Source organism: Cladophialophora psammophila, assembly GCF_000585535.1.
Source record: "Cladophialophora psammophila CBS 110553 chromosome Unknown aczJe-supercont1.2, whole genome shotgun sequence".
Lineage (NCBI taxonomy): Eukaryota > Fungi > Ascomycota > Eurotiomycetes > Chaetothyriales > Herpotrichiellaceae > Cladophialophora > Cladophialophora psammophila.
Genome location: NW_006912923.1, coordinates 1,207,623 through 1,223,161, shown reverse-complemented (window position 1 = coordinate 1,223,161; position 15,539 = coordinate 1,207,623). Strand labels below are relative to the sequence as shown.

The 15,539-nt window shown below is 52.6% G+C and overlaps 8 protein-coding genes across 8 annotated transcripts; 4 read left to right on the top strand and 4 right to left on the bottom strand.

Annotated features, from left to right (window-relative positions):
- Window positions 1-20: 20 nt before the first annotated feature.
- On the top strand, window positions 21-1,238 carry A1O5_01779 (uncharacterized protein; the record flags this gene model as incomplete). Its single annotated transcript, XM_007742395.1, has 1 exon — window positions 21-1,238. The coding sequence occupies one exon, from the start codon at window positions 21-23 to the stop codon at window positions 1,236-1,238; it is 1,218 nt and encodes a 405-aa protein (XP_007740585.1).
- A 1,182-nt stretch (window positions 1,239-2,420) lies between these two features.
- On the top strand, window positions 2,421-3,266 carry A1O5_01778 (uncharacterized protein; the record flags this gene model as incomplete). Its single annotated transcript, XM_007742394.1, has 1 exon — window positions 2,421-3,266. The coding sequence occupies one exon, from the start codon at window positions 2,421-2,423 to the stop codon at window positions 3,264-3,266; it is 846 nt and encodes a 281-aa protein (XP_007740584.1).
- A 604-nt stretch (window positions 3,267-3,870) lies between these two features.
- On the bottom strand, window positions 3,871-4,701 carry A1O5_01777 (uncharacterized protein; the record flags this gene model as incomplete). Its single annotated transcript, XM_007742393.1, has 1 exon — window positions 3,871-4,701. One exon carries the CDS (start codon window positions 4,699-4,701, stop codon window positions 3,871-3,873), a length of 831 nt encoding a protein of 276 aa, XP_007740583.1.
- A 172-nt stretch (window positions 4,702-4,873) lies between these two features.
- A1O5_01776 (hydroxymethylglutaryl-CoA lyase) lies at window positions 4,874-5,320 on the bottom strand (the record flags this gene model as incomplete). Its single annotated transcript, XM_007742392.1, has 1 exon — window positions 4,874-5,320. The coding sequence occupies one exon, from the start codon at window positions 5,318-5,320 to the stop codon at window positions 4,874-4,876; it is 447 nt and encodes a 148-aa protein (XP_007740582.1).
- Window positions 5,321-5,703: 383 nt separating this feature from the next.
- On the top strand, window positions 5,704-7,162 carry A1O5_01775 (uncharacterized protein; the record flags this gene model as incomplete). The annotated part of the gene is made up of 3 exons (XM_007742391.1): window positions 5,704-6,016; window positions 6,047-6,967; window positions 7,020-7,162. The coding sequence occupies 3 exons, from the start codon at window positions 5,704-5,706 to the stop codon at window positions 7,160-7,162; spliced, it is 1,377 nt and encodes a 458-aa protein (XP_007740581.1).
- An 823-nt stretch (window positions 7,163-7,985) lies between these two features.
- On the bottom strand, window positions 7,986-8,834 carry A1O5_01774 (uncharacterized protein; the record flags this gene model as incomplete). The annotated part of the gene is made up of 1 exon (XM_007742390.1): window positions 7,986-8,834. The coding sequence occupies one exon, from the start codon at window positions 8,832-8,834 to the stop codon at window positions 7,986-7,988; it is 849 nt and encodes a 282-aa protein (XP_007740580.1).
- Window positions 8,835-10,968: 2,134 nt separating this feature from the next.
- A1O5_01773 (uncharacterized protein) lies at window positions 10,969-13,105 on the bottom strand (the record flags this gene model as incomplete). Its single annotated transcript, XM_007742389.1, has 7 exons — window positions 10,969-11,064; window positions 11,153-11,444; window positions 11,518-12,020; window positions 12,079-12,285; window positions 12,345-12,841; window positions 12,901-12,919; window positions 12,977-13,105. The coding sequence occupies 7 exons, from the start codon at window positions 13,103-13,105 to the stop codon at window positions 10,969-10,971; spliced, it is 1,743 nt and encodes a 580-aa protein (XP_007740579.1).
- Window positions 13,106-14,286: 1,181 nt separating this feature from the next.
- On the top strand, window positions 14,287-15,152 carry A1O5_01772 (uncharacterized protein; the record flags this gene model as incomplete). The annotated part of the gene is made up of 2 exons (XM_007742388.1): window positions 14,287-14,454; window positions 14,499-15,152. The coding sequence occupies 2 exons, from the start codon at window positions 14,287-14,289 to the stop codon at window positions 15,150-15,152; spliced, it is 822 nt and encodes a 273-aa protein (XP_007740578.1).
- Between the last annotated feature and the right edge of the window lie 387 nt (window positions 15,153-15,539).

The window sequence follows — 15,539 nt, the reverse complement described above, 5'->3', positions numbered from 1 at the left end:
CGACAGATGAATTGCACGTCATGGATCCTTTCGCAAGTACCGTGGTTAACGTCGACCGCAAAGCTCATAGTCTTCTCCAATATTTCATCCATGTTTCCCATCCTAGGACGTGGCATTCTGAAGTGCAGGACGATCATACTTACACCTTTCAGAGGGATGTCCTAACGCTGGTCAAGGGATGCCTCGAGAAAGAGGTGCATTTTTACACCTTGCTGGCATCCATGGCAAGTCAAATGCAGTACTTCGAGCAGATGAACCGAGACGATGACACCACAAGTCAGATGGTAACGAAAGCAATCGACGCTGTTCGCCGGCATCTCAGATCGTCGCCCCCTATCAACCAAAGACTTATCTTTGACATACATCAAATGGCCGTTACAGATTTTTACCGATACGAACTTAACTCTGCTCTCATTCATCTCACAGCGGCCAGAAGTCTTCTGTCACAGCTCGGGGGCATCGAACGAATAGACCCTTCACTGCGGGAATGGATAGTGATTGGAGACGGCTATCTAGCAGCAGAACTTTTCCAGAAGCCTCTGTTTCCTGCTTCGTGTTTCGACCCCGGCGAACTGGAGCTGGAGCACGTGGACGTTGTTCACGTCCATTCTGGTACCACCGCGAAATGGGTTCAAGAACCTGGGTATCAAAACCTTCTGCCAACGCAGATGCAGCGCGTGCTCATAGACCTTACCACCACTATTCACACCATGCAGCGGCAGTTTAGACCACCGCCGTCAGATCGAAATGCGCCGGCTGGATCCAAACCAATTCTTCACTGGCTCCTTCTCCGAACAAGTGCACTCAGGCACCGACTTCTGGAACTCGAAGTTGACGATGGTAAAGTGGATGCCATCAGAATTGGCTTGATCGTGTGGTTATTCATGGCAATGACGGTTACTGGTCGACGACGAACATGCAAAGTCCTCGCCTCGAAACTGAGACTTCAACTCGAAGGTATCAGACCAAGAGACTGGATCGAATTTGGAGACGCCCACCTATGGGTCCTTCTCGTTGGTGCCGTGTCTGCGGGAACAAGCGATCGAGGGTGGTTTCTCACAGCAATTCTACGGATGGATCGTGCGGATGGTCGAGCAACTCACAAACCCTTTCGGGAGGATGAGCTTGCGAAACTTTTCGACCGCTTTTCCTACCTCGAACCGTACCAAAGGGGCCTGCTGCGAGCTGTTATCAAGGATTTGAATGCTTCGGTACCACGAACGACCTGGATCTCTTGATGATATCTCATCGAATTAAAACACAGGGGCGACAAGATCTGAAAACCCGTGTACGCAGACCGCCAGTCCCCATTCTCAGGCCTTTCAAAAAGATCTGCGACGTTGCAATTGAGCCGAACGACATCTAGAACTACTACCCGATATGGGCATGCAATTGGAGTATTTGATTGGCTGGAGTACTCTGAGAGGCCGAAGAGACTCACAAACGGCTCACAATCCATATTTCTAGGTCAATTAACGACGTCAAGGAAGAGTAATACTTTGGTCGAGAGAGGTTCCGACACTGGCAATAGGGGAGTGCTTTCCTGGTACCTGTTTGCGGAAACGCGTGGCATGGTCTGCGTCCATGTTCAAATGATGGTGTTGGTGGGCCTGTACTGGCGCAAGACTGAGCAATGTTTGGACCATTGGATCAGCCCTCTTCCTACCTCTTTGCCTTGTGGCTTCGGATCCCGGACAGGAAGAAACTTGAGCCTGTGCGTATTACAAATCCTGCTGCAAATGGCTTGCATCAGCATTATGAACGCTGTTCAACTTTGTCCACGGCATAGTCTACTTGGTGCTAACACAAGGTCACATGTGGACCGGAGTGCCAATCTCGCGCTGAGGTTATATTCGAAAGGGCTCTCTAGTCAATGAGAGATCGAGAATTGTCGGCTGCTGATTCGGGAACAGAATCTTGTAGCTTTCATATGAGGTTGATTGTCTTTGTCAGCATAGAAAAGGGTGCTGGTGGTGCTCCTGGAAGCCCTGACTCTGTTGGCTTATACGAGCAACGAGGAGAGAATGAGATGTGAGGAGAAAGGAGAGGGAGTGAGAGGCAGCGGCGAGTACTGGGTATGTAGCAACGGGCCAAGTCCTGCCGCAGCGGCCTCACCAGCCTGCGCTTAAGCTTAAAAATGGCCAAGTGGCCCCGAAGTGGCCCGACGTGTCGCCCCGAATGGCCCCAGAATCTAGTCCAACCCAGCCAATTCCTCCCCCATGGTGACTCTCCAAACTCTCCCACTTCCTCATGCCTAAAGATCGCTGCATTTCTCCCCTGGATCTGTGACGTACTTCAATTGACTGGCACCCACTGGCGTCCGTTAGCAAGATGGCAATCGCTCCTTCTCCGGCTCCTGGAATCTCACACTCGACTGGGTCAAAGGTCTAAGACAAACTTCATCCTGACCAGGACTCGCGATGGCAAGAGTTGATTCAAGACCAGATACCAAACTTCTTCCTCCAAATGTGCGTGCCATCCAAGGCTCGATTCCCCAGTCCATGCTCGGCTGGCTCCGCGAAACCTCAAGCGAGGCCCCCATTGAAGAGATTCGTCGTCGCCTGTTTGAGGATGAGTATGTCTTTGTCAAGGGTCTCCTACCACGAGATGACGTTCTGAAGACGCGAGAACACTACTTTTCCCAGTTCAAATCCCTGGGCCTGCAGAAGCCAGACACAGATCCAATGGACGGCATCTACAACATGGCCGAAGACATCTCGTTGCACAATGGCATTGGTGGTGGAGGTCCAATAGGTACCGAGGAACTGCAGCGTCTTGTAAAAGCCCATGTGCAGCAGTCCTACCTGGATTTCGTGGCGCACCCCAAGTTGCGTGAAATGGTCCGCATTATCATGGGTTGGGAAGAAGAAATCCTCGCCAAGAGAACCATGCTTCGGCACAATATCCCCGGTGGTCAAAGCACTGGCGTTCATTACGACAAGCTCTTCCTTCGCGGAGGTGATGCCTTCTTCTTGACCGCTTGGGTGCCCATCGGGAACGTCACGGCCACAGGAGGAGGTCTTGTTTATCTGGAAGGCAGCACCAATCTCGGCAAGGCCATCGAGGATGATTTCAAAGTATGCGCGAAAGACTTCACTCTCGAGGAAAAGGTCTCGGCATTCAATCGCAACATGTCCGCCGCGGGCGTCCTCTCGATGGATCCAATGGTTTTCCAGCAAGATCATGAGCACCTCGCTAAGCAAACGAAATTCCGTTGGCTTGTTGCTGATTTCGAGGCTGGCGATGTGGTCTTCCATTTGCCATAGACGATTCATACGGCAGCGGCTAACAACGATCCTCACGGTCGCATTCGGTTGAGCACTGATCTCCGCTTCTATGACAAGAAAGACGTCGAGGCAAGCGCCACAGACGAACGGTGGAACAAGTACTGGACACCAGACGACGGACTTTAAAGGTCGCTGACTGGTTAACAACTTGTTCAGGCGATGGCGAAAGAGGTCATCGCCTGGTAAGCCCTATTACTATGTACATTGAATGTTTCGTAGTAAGGCCGTTGTGACTGGCTCAAGGTGACAATCACTGTTAGCAGGGCATTCAGCTTGGGGCTCTGCAGGCAAGCTCCCCACATCTGCCAAAAGTTGTGTGGCACTGCTCTCTGGATACCCATACCGGGACGTAGAAGTCGTGCGGCTGAGCACGTTCTGAGTAATGTAATATCGACCAAGATCGATCTAGCGAGCTTGGTACTTGTAGGTATCTGTTGAGAGAGTCTCGAGATAGCCACCGTGTGGCAAACCACCTGAGACGCTAGGCGTTTCACCAACTGCGCCACTTACCTCAACACCGTTGTTCTCGCTGATCTGTGATAGGATGGCGACGGAATAGGAGGTTTCAGGAATGCTCTTCAGACTACAGGCCAAAGTGTATATAAACAGGCAGAGTCTCTCTGAATAGCCAGGGGGACAGAACACAATCAAGCAGATAGATCCACTCCTGTTCTGTGTACAACATGTCGCCTCCACTGTCGCCGGTCAGATCCATGCCGGTGCAAAAGAATCGGCCTTCGGCAGCAAGAACAATGTCGAAGATCGATGGATCCGCGGACAGCTCTTGGAATTTGCGGGTCAATGATTCCAGCACATTTGCGGTCACAGCGTTACCGTTTTCAGGTCGGCTCAGGGCTATCTTGATCGCACTGCCCGCTTGAGACACCGTATACCCTTCTGCCTGGGTGATGGTCGTTATCCATCCAGGCCAGTCCTCTCGCTCTACCTGTACGTACGGCGAGTTGCTAACAGGGGATGTCGCATCAGGCATGGATGGTGATGTAGCCTGATGCTGCTTCTGGTTCGCCAGCAGAGCTGCACCAGCACGGCTGTTGTTCGGTAGACCGGCTTGTTGAGAAATCCAATCGCCCACGGCTGCAAGCTTTGACGGATTCACTGCAGTATCAATCCCGAAATTCTCAAATGCGTATACAATGTCTTCGGTAGCAACGTTGCCTTTGGCCCCAAGTGCATATGGGCATCCACCGAGACCGGCAACACCACTCTCAAGGGTCCTCAATCCCATGTCGTAAGCTCTCTGAACATTGGCTACTGCTTGGCCATAAGTATCATGAAAATGGGCAGTGAGCTTGTCGGGCAGTATGTCTTTCAGAAGAAGCTCTAACAACAGTTGAGTCTTCTTAGGTGTTCCCTGGCCGAGATTGTCTCCCCGGCCGACTTCGTCGCAGCCCATGTCAAAAGAATTGCTTAACAACGTTCACTCCATCTTTTGGATCGCTTGGGCCGGTGTATGGGTCGGTAAAGACACACGAAACCACACCCCTTACCCATAAATTGTGTATCTTGGCTCGCTCAACCACACCTCGTGCTCTCGTCAATGCCTCATCGACGGTTGCATTTTGATTCTACTTGCTAAAAGCTTCTGTTGCAGATGCAAAGACAACCATCTCCTTCGCGCCCGCCGCAAGAGCCCTCTCGAAGCCTTTGAGATTAGGCGTAAGAAACGAGAGCCGGACAGGCTTCTGTTCCGTCAGAGGCATTATCTGATCCATGACTTGCTCGCCATCGGACAATTGTGGTATCCATTTTGGAGATACAAAGGAAGTCGCCTCGATATCCGTTAAGCCCGCTGCGGCCAAGCGGTTGACCAGGTCGACCTTGACAGACGGCGGCACCTTGGACTTGATGTTCTGCAGCCCATCACGAGGACCAACTTCAATGATGCGGACGCTCGACGAGAGGTTCCTGGCGATGATACGTCGTGCATCCCGTCTGCCTAGTAACGGCGCACGACAACATCCTGAGGCGATGACGGTCAAGCGTAAATTCGGCCGACACGAAGTCACCTTCATCGTGGCCTTGACAGGTATTTCTTTGTCGCAACAGATAACAACAAACAAATTCAGGAGCAGTTGGGCATGGCAACAGATACACCATACAAATTGCCTGGTTCCTGCTGGTATGGTCACTGCTACTTGCTGCAAGACCATCGACGCAAAGAGGGCGGTTTGACCGAGATGGAACTTCTTCAGGGTCTACCCGGCTATTCACCCACTTTAGACCGGGTGGGCACTTACGCCGAGTGCTGCTGAAAGGGCCGAGGAGTAGGAACGGTAGCCCCTTTGAATTACAGGCACTCTGAGCTCCAGAGTCTGCGCCATGGTGTCGGAGATTCCGGTTATGGTTTGATTATAACCGGCCCAAGTCCCTTCTAGATTATGGATCAACTATGGCCATGTCACAAGGTTCTCTTCTCTCAAGATCAACATTTCCTCCAACACTTCTTATGACTCCCAACTGGGCGGTACGCTTAGTTGCAACGGCCGCTTGCCGAACGCCGCCAAGACAGCTTTCACCGTTTCGAGCCAGAATCAGATCATACTCGGCATCGACCCCAACCACGACCCCGGAATCCCAGGCTTGGAAAAACGGACCGTTGACCGGCGTCAAGGTGCTTGACCTTTCACGTGTGCTTGCTGCGTCATTCTGCACCCAAATCCTAGCAGACTACGGCGCCGAAGTCATCAAAGTCGAAGATGTCGGGAAAGGTGATGATACAAGACATTGACGGGCAGCAGGCGAGGGGACGCAATGGAAATCCGGCCTTGGACCCATGTCCAACTATTTTGTCGCCGTAAACCGCAACAAGCGTTCTATCTGTCTAAATCTTAAGGACGAACGGGGTAAAGAAGCCTTCCTCGAGCTGGTGAAAGGCGCCGATGTGTTGGTGGAGAACATGCGCCCGGGAGTGATGGAGAAGCTCGGCATCGACTACGGGGTCGTCCGAAAGTTGAATCCTGGTATCATCTATGCCAGTGTTTCAGGATACGGGCCTACCGGACCATATGCCCTGCGCGCTGGGTACGACATCATTGCTGGTGCCGAGGGTGGCATGCTACATCTGACCGGCGAGCGCAACGGACCGCCAGTTCGCCCCGGACTTGGCCTGACAGACATGTGTACTGGACTCTTCATGCATGGCGCTATTATAGCTGCTCTGTACACACGTCTACACACGGGGCGAGGCCAGAAGCTCGATGGATCCTTGTTCGAAACGCAAATCGCGCTTCTCACCAATGTGGCTTCGACCTGGCTCAATGCAGGAAAGGAAGCGGAGCGGTGGGGATCACAACATCCCACCATCGTTCCGTACGATGCGTTCAAATCGAAAGATCTATACTTTGTATGCGGTGCCACCAACGACAAGCAATTTCGGATCCTCTGCGACGTGCTGGATCTCAAAAGATTGCCCGAGGATCCACGTTTCGCCACCAATGCCGCCCGTGTCAAGCACAGGGATGACTTGACTCCCCTTCTAAAGGCCACCTTTGCTGGAAAGACAACCGATGAGTGGATGCAGATATTCGAAGGCAGTGGCTTGCCTTATGCTCCCATCAACACAATGGCGAGAGTCTTCAGCCATCCACAGACTCACGCCCGAGAAATGGTCCACGAGATGAAGTTCGATGGTGCCATATCGGGGACGGTGTCAGTTTTGGGTAAGCATTGGCTCTCTAGTCCGGAGGAATAGGTTGAGCTAACAGGAAGTAGGATCCGCAGTCAAGTTCAGCGAGACACCGCCTACAATCCGCCGGCAGCCACCCCTGCTCGGAGAACACAGCAGAGAGATCCTCCAGGAGATTGGTTATACCGGCGAGAGAATTGCTGAGCTTGTGGATCAAAAAGTAATATGAAGGCACCAGTAGAGGTCGACGACGAGATCCTGCCGACGAAGGCACTTGCAACTGATGGGGTGGAGAGGGCAGCCACCCTAACACGGCGGTGCTAACTATTATGGTGTCATCTCATTTGGTGCATCTTCCGAAACACCGTCGACTTGCAATGGCCCCCTCTGTCTCTCCCTGGTCTAGCCGGCGCATCTACCTGGCAGAATGCCTCCGACCGAAGATCATAGTCTGGTGCGATTGATCCCCAATGATGTCCCGTGCCGAGCGCGATCGCGAGTGTACAAGCCCCACCATAGTCATCTCTGGTCGCTCCGGACCCTCGGTCAAATGCTGGATCAAACGAGCTTCCGATGTAGACCATCGCTCGCTTCGGCTAAATGCAGAATGAGACGCACCTGCAAGTGGTCCTAGTATTCAGTACTCCGTATCCCAGGTAGCAGTCTGGCATGCACTCTCCTGTAACGAGTCATCTTGTCCAAGGGATCCGGCCTCTAATATCGCGGCTGCCACAAATCATGAAGTGAGCCGTCTTAGCCCCAGGCAAAGTTCCTGGGTGAGAACATCTACGAGCCGTGATATCTTCCTTTTCGAGAGGCATAATTTTCGATGCAACAAGCTCCAACCCCATGGGCATTGTTGCAAGATTCTGTCCTTCCGGTTCTCGATTCAAAGTCTAGATCTCCACCGCTGTCTCCTACACATCAAGAACGCTGCGGGGGGTAATCGATCTGTTTAGGACAAACGGGATGGCTTTGTGGAAGCAGAAGCAATTCTTGATGGCAAGCCAAGATTCATCAAGCGTAATATCCCATAGTTCTTTTCCTGTAAACTAAATCCGCTTTGAGTGCCATCGCATCCACCCAGCCTGTCCACCATCTACTCGGAGGTCCGCTCCATTGATGAAAGAGGCTTCCGAACTCGCCAGGAAAGCGACAGCGTTTACTATCTCTGTTGCAGTTCCTATCCGTCGGAGGCCCGCTGTTACGATCATATTTTCTAAGAAGGTTTGATTTCCACCGGCTGATGAGGCCTCTTTCTGAGCCATTGGCGTCGCGATGACCCCAGGACTCACGGTGTTGATTCTGGCGCCCCTCCTTCCCCATTGCTGAGAAGCGATCTCGACACGCAGTTGATTTCCTCTCTTCGAGATGCCATAGGAAGACTCGTACCGAAGGCTGTCAGGAGCAAGATCGGGATGGTCGAGCAGTTTCTCCCGGGATGCCGTGGCCAAGTGCTTTTCTAGGTCGGGCGTGATATGGCCTGACAATGCAGTCTCCTGGGCGGCAATACTGGCGATACATGTCAAAGTTGTCCCAGGCGTCGCGTGGCGATAGAAACCGTCGATCACATTTGCAGTGCCCAGAAGATCAATCGCGTAAATAGTCTTTGGGTCTCCAGCAATGGGCGAAACGCCTGCCGTGTGGACGATGGTCTCGATACGACCCTCTGCCGCCGCAGAGTCTGCGAATTTGGAAACGGATTCATAGTCCGCAATATCCACGATGGAAGTGTGAACTAAGCGGCCCTCAGCACGAAGAGCTTCTGCTGTAGCGTCAAGGTTTTCTTTGGAGTAGTCGGCGATGAAAACGGAACGGCCTGCGGCGAGTCGATGAGCGCATGCCTTCCCCATACCGCCAACACCTAGAATAACCAAGACATTCTTCATGGTGGCACTCATTTTGAAGGAGAATTTGCGGTTGGAAAATGAAAATGAACACTCGAGGCCCTTCCCTACTTGAAAGTAGTGATGCCTCCCCAAACCCAGACTGCCTCCCAGAGGGTTTTATCAAACATTCATTGTGAAATATACCACTCTACCAAAGGCCGGGAAAATTCCAGCCGATCGAAAGGACTAAAGAGGTGAAGAACTCCACATTTCCCCCGCCCAGCAGATCTTGATCCCCTTGTAGCGTAGCAAGCATCTTTGGGCACGATGTGATTACGAAGTAGCGCCGGTGCATGGATTACCATAGTTTGCCAGTGGCCGTGGAGCGCCCGGAGAGCCAGGGGTTGCATGAAGGAACGCAACGACAACACAGTGAATGTGAAGAAGACGGGAGAAGCCCTCATCATTTTTCCGCCGTCCATGCTAGAAGAGAAAACCTCAACGCTCACAAGGGTGGACTATCGGATTGCGCCCGTGTATATCCTGTACCTCTTCCCACCAACTAAATGATTTTGTACCTCCCGCACCCTAGGCTTTTGGTATTCGGACTCGCTATGAATTGTAGTGAGGCCCTGATCCAATCGTTCACCTTCCACATAGGATGACTCGTGTGTTTCTCGACGGGGTGATGCAAGGGTGGTGCGAGTCCTATCAGCGATCCGGGGAAGCTTCATCAAGCTAGCAAACAGCATATACAGGTCCACAGACGGCCAAACGCGCACACAGAAGGACACCACTTTGTCCCTCATCCATTCACTGCTCCATATCCTTTACACTGCGATCAATCCTGACATTGATAAGTCATATCGAGTTCCCGAGGTGGGGACCACCTGGGCTAACCGCTTCCATCCAAACGCAGGCCCCCAGTGGAAATGTCATCTGGGTCCCTCCTGTGTACCTTCTGTGCCAGACTGTTGTTTTACCGTCTCAGGCCGCATTCCAGATATCTTCGGTGGGCGCTGGTTTTACATCACTGGTAACGTCGTTGCCATGGCGGGATTCCTCGTCTGCGGCCGAGCGAGCGACGTCAACATGCTCACTGGCGGTGTCAGTCTTTCCCTCAGGCAACACTTCAGTTGTTGATCTCATTGCTGATGACCATGATACAGAGCATTATTGCCGGACTAGGATCGGCACCTCAAAATCTCGGGCCCTGTTGGTGACTTTCAAATGCCGATATGCTGCCGCTGGTTGTTTCTTCGCGATTCTTGGTCCGCTTATGGGCCCCGGCTGTCTGTGCCTGACCCCTGGCATTTCAGTAGACTAGGCTCAGACTGACCAATGTTTTGAAAGCGGATGCTCTGGTGGCGCATACCGAGCGAGGCTGGAGGTGGTATTATCATCTCATGGCAATCCTTTCGGCCCTGGCAGTACTTAACAGATTTTCTTTTACATTCCTCCGACCTTCAGGAACTTGCACAAATCCCGGACAGTCCACCAAGCACTATGAGATTTGACTACGTTGGCCTCGTCCTTTTGCTGGAAGTGCTACAGCCCTCCTGCTGGGGCTTTCCTGGGGCCGCCAAAAATTTTGTAGGTGGTATTCGGTCTGCCATTGGCCCACCCTTCGCTGACCGTGCGGTGTGCGGCGTAGCCTGGAAGTCTGTCTATGTCATGGACACCATCGTCAGTAGTTTGTCGGCTTCTCACTTTTTGGTGAGTTGCTGTAAGAACAAGGCGGTGTCACCCTATTTCCTAAGCGGGTGCATACGACTCACCCCGACCGGTGCCGCTTTCATGACCCTTCACCCCCTCCAAAAGTAGGGGTTTCATCGCTCGTCAACATTGATCGTATCAAGTCCTCCGACACTAGGTTTTCAGTGCGGAACAGGATATTCTCGTCCGCCTGCTCGGTCTGGCTACAAGACACTGCGCTGCGCAGGGCGGACAGAAAGACGGGTCAAGCTAGTATCCAGTCTGGGAACGGGGATCTCTGGCGAAAAGTGGTTGGATATTTGTCGATTCCGTCGACTCGAGTACTCTTGCATCTAAAAGTGAGCCATGGTGAGACTGGAGGTCAAGGCAGCAGAATGCAGCCTGTTCGTTGCTTGGGATTTTGTCGGCCGCATAGTAGCGTGGTGTGCAAGTGTCACCACCCTGTCAGTCGTGGCTTCGGGAGAGCTGACCACGTCTCAACCACTTCCGTTCACATGTCGCATCCATCAAGACCATCGAGCACCTCCTCCCAAGGGATCAGCGCGTCCCAGTCGGCAGTTTCGAGATTCCCCAATTCAGGCAAGTCCTGTTCAGAAGGGTGTTAGTCATGTCGACCGTGAGCACACAATGCACAGCAACGAAATGCAGAGTAATGCAATTGGTTGAAGTCTTACGTTCTGCTGGCCTTCAAAGCCTGGCTCGAGGTCGAAGGAGCCGCATTCCATGCCAGTCACCCGGAGGCTGCTGCTCTCCCTGTGGTCGGCGACAACAACCCGAATCAGGTTGGCTAAGTCTCTCGGGAACGGCAGTGATAGGACTTTGCCTAGCCGGTACTCGAGGAAACTGAAGTGAGCGGCGGCTTCGTGCATGATCGAGATGTCCGCATCGACCGATGGAAGACTGGGATTGTCGAGTATATAGATGAACAGATGAATCATCGCAATCATTGGATAGACTAACACGGCCCTGTTTTCGATTTTGGTTAAATTGATATCACTCCTGTCCGTGACAGCCTGTCTGGCGTCGGATCGAGACTCACCATTTCAGGGTTCCGAGACCAACTGTCATATGTCGTAGCTGGGCAATGATTTTCCTGGACGCCTCAGCCACGATACTTGCACTTCTGAAGATCTGAGGCCGAAGACTCGGGTCGAGTGTTGCGCTATCCTGGTAAACTGCATTCCACGGAGACATCACAATTGAATGGATTTGAATCAGTGTAGCGTAGTACGAGTAGACCAGGTATAGACAGTGTTCTTGGTGGACTCCTTTCGGGAGCGCGACGCCAGCAGGCAGCGGGTCCATCTGGACAAAAGAAGGGAAACCGCTTCGCCACTCTCGAAGCCGGTCATCCAGCTCCTGGATCATGGTGAACGTTGTAGCCGACATCGACCGGGAGGCACGAATCACATTCAGGGTTTTGATGACCGAGGCAAGGATTCGCGCATGCTTTGCCATGGCAATAATCGTAGCGTGTTGGCTCCAGCTGTCACCAGGATGCTGGGTCGGCAGCGGGCAGGTGATGGCGTTATCATCAATTTGCTAGACAAGAACACAGTCTAAGAAACGCTTTTGGGATTAGACCGTGGTCTTGACTTACCAGAGATCTTCCCGATCGAGCCACAATAACGCAATGATGGGTGTATATGGCCCACCACGTATGTGAAGCGGCTTGGATGTCGGTCGTTTTCTCAAGACATGTGGACGACAAACCACGGTGTAGACCTTTGGACTCGGCTAGTCGCAGAGCACTGGAGGATAGCATGAATTCGAGCGAAGGGCATGCGATACCCTCAATGAATGCACTCTGTTCATTGGAACACCAGGTTAGGCACTAGCTCGCTCGATCCACCAGGACCAACCAACCATGAGAGTAAGAGCTTGGACTGACGAAAGCCCAGTATGAGAGAATAGCAAATCCGTATATACCGACATGGCGTTACAAAAATAACTCCAGCTTTGTCGTTGCATGTCATGGGAATCGGCCGAGACTTGCTTGGATTTCAGGCTGCGGCAGCCTGTGGCGTACACAATGTTGCGCAGGGCGTACCACGAGGGGTCGTGTCCGATTCCGGGGCTGTCATCTCGAAAATGAGAGGCCAGTCGCGCTTCAAACGCGGCTTGATTTAAAGATTGGAACCAGAGTCCTGAGCCACTATTGAAATACGCCTGGCAGTACGACCAAGCCACGGCCTGGGGTGGTTCTGGAATTCGTTCCCTGAGTTGGCTAAGGTCTACTTTGAGGCGTCTGGAGATGGCGGATGCGAAGTTTGCGGTGATTCTCTCAAAGTCGGCGTTACCAGCTTTCTGGCAGACCCAAGTCACGGCAGATTTGGAACAGATAGAGATCATGGCGCCAGGACCTTAAGATTAGGCGATCAGCGAAAGGGGCCATCGTTCATTATGACGGGTGCAGACTAACCGTGGTATTCGCAGCTCACCTGGACATGTCAGCATCTGTATCGCCTGCCAAGAGAGTGCCGTCGCGGTATACATACCTCTCCGTCGGGAAGAGCCTGGACGCCATATGGAGTTGCGCTTGTATCAGAGTCCAACAGCTTGGCGGCGTCTTGTTGTGGATCTGAATCACTTGGAGCGGTTGATTTGTCCGTCGGCGTTGCAGGCATGATGGCGTCTTCACATACCTGTGCCGGGGGCCGGTAGTGTTGTGTAAAGTTGAGCCACGCACAACCGGGTGGCGGGTCTTGCTCGCAGAGGGATAAAACACCAGCTACGGGGGCTGAGCTCCCTTTGTTGTTCGCCGGTGGGTTCACACCATCCTTGGTGAAGTCGGGACCTGACTTGTGCTGTACACCGGAATGTGATGAAGGGGCGTCACTGTGCTTGGATTTGTTCTTGCCCGGGCGCGGGCCGCGACGCTGTATCTGTGGATAACTGCATTCCAGCGATCGATCCTGGAGGTAGTGTGTTAGGCAACTTCTAAGCCCGGACAGATCAAGATCACGCCATGCTCACAAGGCAATTTGGGCACGGAAGACCACCGTTACCTGCAAGCATTATATCAGCGTCTGTCACCGTGTTTCAAGAACCATATGTCGAGATCGCGATGGCTTACATCGAACTTTTCGTGACCTGCATCTGGCGCATGCCACCGTACATTTCTGCTCGATGGCCCGTATTTCTCCTACAGCATTTCTCTTCGTCTGGTATCCTGCCATCTCATAAGTACCTGAAGGAAGCAGTATGGGACAGATATAGGTCGTAGACTTCGTTTAGCCGGGGGAGGAGAGAGAAGAATCGAAGCGGTCGAGGAACAGAGTCCTGGAAGGCTATGGCAAACGTGGCGCAAAGTTGCAAACCGCATTTACAGTACCCCGCGAAGATGAAACTTTTCTGGGGGGCCCCGTCCCCCGTCCCAGCACGATAGCGAATCATTACTAGCTAGAAATCGGATGCCATGGTGGTTTCTCGGCCGCGCATTGGGTGCGTCTTGATGCTCCAGTTTTAAGCATGATTGATTGGATGGCTGTTTCGTCAGCAAGGGAGACGACCAAGACCAGACGGATCCATGTACTGGGTAGTGGATTGCTGAACCCACAATTCCCCCGACCCTTTTCGTTCGGGCGTCCTGCCATGTCCAATGGGCTGGATCTGGTTGGTAAGCAATCTCGAGCTCTAAAGGCGCCAGCTCTGATGGCGGGCCGCCGAGCAAGTAGGCCAGTTGCGCAACTCTCTATCCTACTAAGTTAGATGAATAAATTTGCTATCACGCTTTCCGTTCTACCTTCCACGAAGCGTGGAAGTGCCAAACGCAAAAACTTGGCTGGGTCGATTTCACATTGTCAGTATGAAAGTTCCCTTCCAACGGCTGGTTCGGTTCGAAGACCCAGATGGCAATATTCTCTTTGGCGAGGCCCCTGCTGGAGACAATCTGGTCGGCCAACAGGTAGCAATATATGAGGGTGATAAACCTTGGAGCCTCCGCGAGTCACCTTCCCATGCAAAGGTTGCCAAGGTGGGTGAGAAGCCGATGTCTTCCACGGTCCTAAGTGTGTATAGGTGATTTGTCCTTTGCCAGCAAGCCCCTTGGTCTATGGCGTCGGTCTGAACTACAGCAAACACATCGCTGAATGTGGGTACCCTACCCCCGAGTATCCGACGAGCTTCATAAAGCCGCCAGATGCGCTGGTGGGGCCGTACTCGGACATTCGTGTCAGCAAGTCTCACCCGCAAATTGACTATGAAGGCGAATTCACCTTCGTCGTCGGCAAAGATGCCAAGGCTATTGAGTCGAAACATGCTGCAGACTACATTTTGGGTTATACAGTTGGAAACGATGTTACTAGCCGCCAGTGGCAGCGTGTTCCTGGTATTGGGACGAATTACGGGAAGAGTGCCGACGGGTTCGCACCGATCGGGCCAATTCTGGTGGCCACCGATGTTGTCGACCCAGACCAGCTCGAACTGATCACCCGTGTCAACGGCAAGGAGCGACAGCGGTCTGGATTAGATGACTTGCGGTTCAAGGCTGGCGATATTCTGGCGCACCTCAGCAGATACAATACGATTCGTGAGGGGACAGTGATCATGACTGGTACGCCAGCAGGCGTCGGGGCATTCATGGACCCTCCCGTATGGCTGAAGCAGGATGATGTTGTAGAGGTGGAGATTTCTAGTATTGGCACAATAAAAAATCGATTCCTTTTCGCATGAGGAAATGCGATCATTGCTATGCATGTTGCGAGTACAACCCAGTAGCTGCGGCATATCTCAGCCATAGAGCCTTTCAGGATGCTTGATCAACGGGTCATGGTTGACGAATGTGCACACTACAGGAACTCATCGTTCAAGCGGGAGCAACCTTCAATAGTCACTTTTGCACTATTCCTGTGTGCTGTCCCTCCAGGGCGCCACTGTGATCGGGCCAAGCGGCACACAACAACAAGGCCACGGATGTTGCTTCCCCTTATGGCGGATGCGACAAATTCGTATCCCAGAGGTTGAATGCCAACAATCTGTTCTTGTAGATGAAGGAAGCCGGCTATAACACGTCCTACACAGGCAGGCTCTACAGTGGTCATAAACGTAGACAGCTATGAC